Source organism: Varroa jacobsoni, unplaced genomic scaffold (assembly GCF_002532875.2).
Source record: "Varroa jacobsoni isolate VJ856 unplaced genomic scaffold, vjacob_1.0 contig00636, whole genome shotgun sequence".
In the NCBI taxonomy this organism is placed as follows: Eukaryota; Metazoa; Arthropoda; class Arachnida; order Mesostigmata; family Varroidae; genus Varroa; species Varroa jacobsoni.
The window spans coordinates 101,501-107,500 of NW_019214504.1; the positions used below are offsets into that span (position 1 = coordinate 101,501).

Consider the following 6,000-nt stretch of genomic DNA (forward strand, 5'->3'; position numbering starts at 1 on the left):
CTGAACTCGAAGCGCTCAACTGAACTTAGCTCGTCACTCTTGCCGATATTGTTAATATTCACAAGGAACTTACAACGAATTGCTTGCAATAATGATTTTTTATTTTTATGAAGATTATTTATGAAGATACGTAGTCTAATCCCATGTAAGTCGACCTGTAGTGAACGCTTTAGGAAAAACCTATATAGGATCAAATACATTCTACTATCTTTAAACCGATAACGCACTAACAAAGACGAAATCGTCGGTTAGACCCAAAACCGTCAGTAAAAAGGGTAATAACCTTTAATACTTTTAACACCTTTGTAATGACTGCATGAAATGAGTCGAATTGTACGCCCAGTCCTGCCGTTATGTATTGTTTAAAACAGATGCACGAATCAGTAAGAGCCGGAAAAGAATAACGTGACGGGCGGGGGCAAGGCCGATTGCCTCACTTTAAGCCTTCGTCTATTTCTGATAACAAATAGGTGGTCGAAGTAATGCAGCGCGCTATGCCATGTTACGCGGTCGTTGCCAGAGGGGTTCCGTTGGTCGATTTTTGGCGGGAAGTGCCGGCCCGGTGACCGAAGGAAAGGGAAAGGGTAAACAAAGGTGGCGCTGAGATCGGCCTTTTCGATAGCGCCTCTTCTTACACACAGTCGCACGCATAGTCTGACGTGCAGGAGGGCCACCCACACAACTGACGACCCGCGCCGCGTTAGGTTGGGACGGAGCACGGAGGTGTTGAATCCCCATCGCGATGGGCCAAGCTGGGTTCGAACGGCTGTATCACCCCCAAGCAGACAGATGCCGCATACAAACAAAGAACCTAGACAATGTATGACATTGTACTAACAGCTAGCTAACAAGCATCGGCAGACAAACGGACCGACGGCCTACTCCGCTCTGTTGCCGTTATTTATGTTAATGAATGTTGGTCTGTGTGTTGACAAATTGTACGTAATATCCCGCTCAACGTACCTATGTGAAAACTTGTTCGGATTAATCTACACAATACGATTTATACGAGAATAAGTTTGGAGAGTAGATGGGGAAAACGGACGATATGGGTCTAGGAGATGCTAAATTAAGCTACAAGTTTTAACAGCGGCACAATCACACGTTACTTGTTTGTTGTGTCCATATGGTGACGGCTGAGATATATTGTCTATATGGCTTATATATGGTAATACTGTACGCTCGAATATGAGTGACGTAGAAGCTGCAAATGCTCATGAGTGAAATGGGCGAAATTCATTGGCTGCGCTGGTTCCGTTATGCCGTCAGAAATCGACATAGCAAGTATGCGTACTGCGTAAATGTTGATTGGCTACGCGTTCTTCGGACGTGAAACTAACGAGCTAAATTATTCGGTGCCAAATATACTTACTTATGTACAGCCGAGGGGGGGACGTTACCAACTGTAAAACAGTATCTTCTGACGCTGTTTAGCTCTCATGGATTCGGATGTGCGTACTAGCCCAATTTTTGTGCATAATTTCGAACGCAGCCTTTTTTCTTTATGTTTAATTCATCTTTAACGGCAATTCTATAGCATACTGCCATAGCAAACAATCAATCAGACAGAAAATCATATCGAAGGAAATCAGTACGAAATATACCATGTTCTAAGGTTCCGTATGCATCGTATCAAATATTTTATTCTATAGGTTATCTATTATTTGTCAGAATCTTCGCTACGGTTCTCGACCAACTCGTCTGTTTGTAAGTTTAATAAGGAAGTGTGCTATCACAACGGCATCACGACCACTTGCAAAAGCTCGAGCTCGACAATTCATCGCTAGAAGGACGCGGTCCACTGTACTCATCATCTCCGCCACAGATATTCGAACAACATCGGCCGACGAATATTATTAAAAGCATAATATTGTCGTTATAGTATGGAGTCATAACGAATCGGGTGAAGCCAGCGTCTCTTCATCCTATTCCTTGCCATTTTCATTATCTGCCTGCAGCCGAAGTAGAACCAAAAGAAAATATCTTCGCAGACGCCCTGTCGTGCCGTTGCGCTGCTCTATGCGATGCTGCGCGTCCAAGCGCGTTATCTCCGCTTCCTTTGCTCGACAATATTTTCACGGTTCCTCAGCTGTGGCATCATGACGGCACGTTGAACATTGTGGAACCCATCGAGCGCTGCGCCACCGGCCGGCCGACAGCAGCGCCAACGACAACAACGACATGCTAATAAATCTCATAAAAACCTGAACGTGTCACCAGTAATTATAATAATTTATTCATATACATTATTAATCTTTAATATATGATATATATGCCAACAACGTATATACGAGTATCATATAAATATAGAAGATGCTGTATCTGGATAGTCAACGGATCGTAGTAAAAAATCAAGCGAAGAGCCTTTACACGCTGGTATTAGATAGATCTATCATTGTAACAAAAATTGCACTAGCAATATTGGTGATATAGCATATTTTCTACTAAATGATATCTTGGCCATCTGACAGAAATGTTAGCGAAACTATTCAAGTGTTTTTCCATATTCTATTGAATTCTTTATGGACGAACGGCTACATTGTTCTAATAGCCCTTGCCATTTCAAAACTATGTGTAGATAGTATAGTAAAACGATAACAGAGCTATATACACATAGGGGTATTTTCAGTCAATTTGGATATGGAGAAATCAATCAAATTGCTCATCGTGTTCTAACTAATTACGGTTCGTCATCCAGCGAACGACACAACGTTCAGGTTGCAACAACGGAATACTCATGATCCTGTAGTTTTTTTCACAACGCAACCCTAAACAGGCTGTGCATAAGTTAAACAGTGATAGTCAATGAAAGTGGTCATTTTTTTCTATTACTGATAACCAAGATGAACGAGAATTTTAGTCCGAATATCGATTTTTAGCGGTAATCGACTTGTATGCCGGTCACTCACGAACGACACGTATCGAAAATGAATACCAAACCATGATCAGCTAACCTTGTACAGACAGGGTATTCAGGACACCATAAAAGGCCGCCCAGGCGACATTAGGTACTAGTTATTATCGGCAATGATGTACTGAGACGCAAATGTGTGAACGATCAAACTACCCGCCACAGACATCGTGAAGGTGTTCATTGTCGCAAACCTATTGGTTAGCAGCAAAACGTTTCTGCTGCAGTAAAACGTTCATACCTGTGATTTATGGACATTTATCGTTCGCGATCAAGTTCAAAACATGTGCGTACAACATGTTTTCAAGGACGGATAATCCGTTTAAAGCGTTCATTGTTCGGTAAAAGTAGTAACGTAATATTCGTACTAGTTGAAACTTCGCTTGACGTTAAATACGACAATGATAGGATATAACTACGCTTGCCAAAGTATCCCTGCTCCTACATTGCAAATCTTAAATCTTTATGAATGAACAAAACTCTACTCAGTATCTATGCTTAAATGCTCCTGTGGGCAACGAACGAAACACCGATTTGTAATAACACTCCCTGTAAATAAATGAAGCGGCCCTCAATTCTTTCCTACCGTAGGTGTCGACTATGCCATTTTTAGGTAGTGCTTAAATTTAGTAAATCAAATTCAATAAAATCGTTATCCTGAGAACCACAAGAATTATTACCGAGTTGAACGATTAAAACGTTAACGAGCTGTATATGCGTCGTCTCGCAGCACAGCCCATTACATTGGGTAGTAACCCAATGTAATAACATCATACCGTGCCACCATACCGTCGTACATACATGCCTATATAGAGAGAGATAAGCGCACGCTCACACATTATGTTCAACCTACCTGGAACTTGTTATCTCCGAACTTGTCGCAAAATTTGTCACTAATGTACTTTTTATCCTCGGTATCCGTGGTCACCTCGTCGGCGTCTGTCCGCTCGCCATGACTGCCGCGGTAGTGGAACTGGTTGGTGGCTGGTTGTCCATTGCCTCCAGTAGCGCCACCCACACCGACCCCCCCGACTCCCCCGACAGCGCCCATTCCGGCGGCCGCCTGGTAGAACTGGTAGTACCCCTCAGCGGAGACAGCCGGCGAAACTGGCGTTACTGGCGGCTGCGGAGTTCCTCCATTGCCGCCGCTGCCCTGAGCCGCTCCCGGGCCGCCACCATCATCACCGCCCCCTCCAGCGCCCCCTCGGGCACCTCCCGCTACCTGCGGGTTGGGGCTTGGGTACATGTTGACAAATTGATAGCTACTCATGGCGCATCACTCTGCGTTGCGGGCTCAACACACAACGATACAAATCGAGACCGCAAAACGACAACCGATTATCTCTTTTACAACCTCAACCAGGCCAAAGGCCCGACCAGGCCCAACGCGATCGACACAATATAGGCACACACTACAATTACCATGTACGACTAGAAGACTGACCCTTATACATCTGCTGCTAAGACCGGAAAATTTAATTTCTCTTCCGTTCTTCTTTGTTTTTTTCTGTTGGCCACTTCGTCTTTCTTCCCAATCACTTGCACACAATCACTTTCAATCAATTACTGAATTGAGTAATCGCTCTCGAGACGATGCCCGATCACTATTTTTTGATATCTTGAGACGACTGGATCAAACACCGAACTCCCCACCCCAGCACAACAACGATAACGTGTTGACGACAATAGCGACACCAAATAACAATTACGACATAATTATATCGATGAACAATGGATATATTGCGCCTGATGGCTGCATTTGCGCTCTACGGCTGTAGATGCCGTTTCGGATACGGCGTTTTCCGTTCGAAAAACCCAGCCTTTTTTCTTTGCTACTTTTCGACGGCCATGAACACCAGCTCCACTTCTATTATCAACTAATCGAGTCACACACTGCACGAAAATCGCTATTAGGATGACAACTAGCGCCACTACCTGAATTTGCCACTAAATATAGCAACGCTTCACCGTACGCACCACAAACAACAGAGTAAATGGCTAACTTACTAAGCAACAAAGACGAGATAACTTGTTTACTTGTATTGATGAGCGATATCAGCGAACATCGAATGGAAGCTAAGGAACACTTTGCCGCGAATCCGCTTGTGTTTTACGCTGGCTTCGGTTTATTGTCTTGTTATTTGGTACTGTTACTCTAGCGTTTAAGAGAGTTTTGTTACTGTTATTGGCTTACTCGATGACATATTTCCCTTAATTTGTAGCAGGATAGCTTTGGAGCGTGTGTTTCCTTACGCCGAGATTCGTCTGAGTTGCTGAAGGAAGAGCCGGAACCACTGAAACAACGAACACAACCGTTTTTCCTCCTGAACCCTATAGGTTGGGGCTGAGCCTGGGCGCAACGTGCGGTGCGCAAGAGGTTCACGATGGCAAAACTCAAAGTGCCGGTAACACTTCTTCGTCCAGTCGGATGATTACGAGACCATTAACGCTTCCCTATATTCTGCAGCCTGCTCTCTTCGTTTCTAATGCTTCTTTGTATCTGCGCTCTGTTTGGCCACAACGTGTGTTCGTTTGGCTCTTTGTTTGTCTGTTATTGTTTAAGTAACTCTGCTGATGATTTTCGTCACCTGTCACCAACCGGTGAAGAACTATATGTAGAAGACTGTGTAGGAGCTATTATTACAGGAGACCCCTAGCCCAGTTTCTGCTAGAACAACGAGACATGGCGCGGCGGCACGTAGCGACCAGTGATGATTCTTCCTTTCATCTGACCGATTGGTGGGGTCAGAGGTTTGGCTTGCACAGAAACAGCTGACTCCCTCTAACGGAACAGAAAAGCTCGCGGAGTCCCGTCGTAACGGTCGGGTTTGTCGTGGCCCTGGCAGACCGAACTGCTGCTGCTGCTGCGGCCACTGGAAGGTCTGAGTTGGTTGAATCTGATTCGGAGTCGGAGTCGCCGGCTTCGCAGCCGTTGTGGCGCGTGTTTGTCACGCGGTCGTTGCCGTCTTTATTGCGAACAGCTGTCGTCTAGCTCTGCCTGCTCGCCAGAGGCGGCGGCTTCCGTAAATTTTCACCAAGCCTAAGTCAATACTAAGTTCGACTTGTCGACTTCACCTGGACAGACACAC

At 44.9% G+C, this 6,000-nt stretch overlaps 1 protein-coding gene across 5 annotated transcripts in view; it reads right to left on the reverse strand.

Moving 5' to 3' along the window:
• LOC111271456 (uncharacterized) overlaps positions 1-6,000 on the reverse strand; it is an 81,502-nt gene that overhangs the window by 73,200 nt on the left and 2,302 nt on the right. For all 5 annotated transcript variants that reach the window (XM_022852261.2, XM_022852258.2, XM_022852257.2 and 2 more), the window contains exon 1: positions 3,765-6,000. This exon is cut by the window's right edge. In XM_022852261.2, the coding sequence (XP_022707996.1) occupies positions 3,765-4,181 (417 nt within the window). In that variant the 5' untranslated portion in view covers positions 4,182-6,000. The remainder of the gene's footprint in view (positions 1-3,764) is intronic.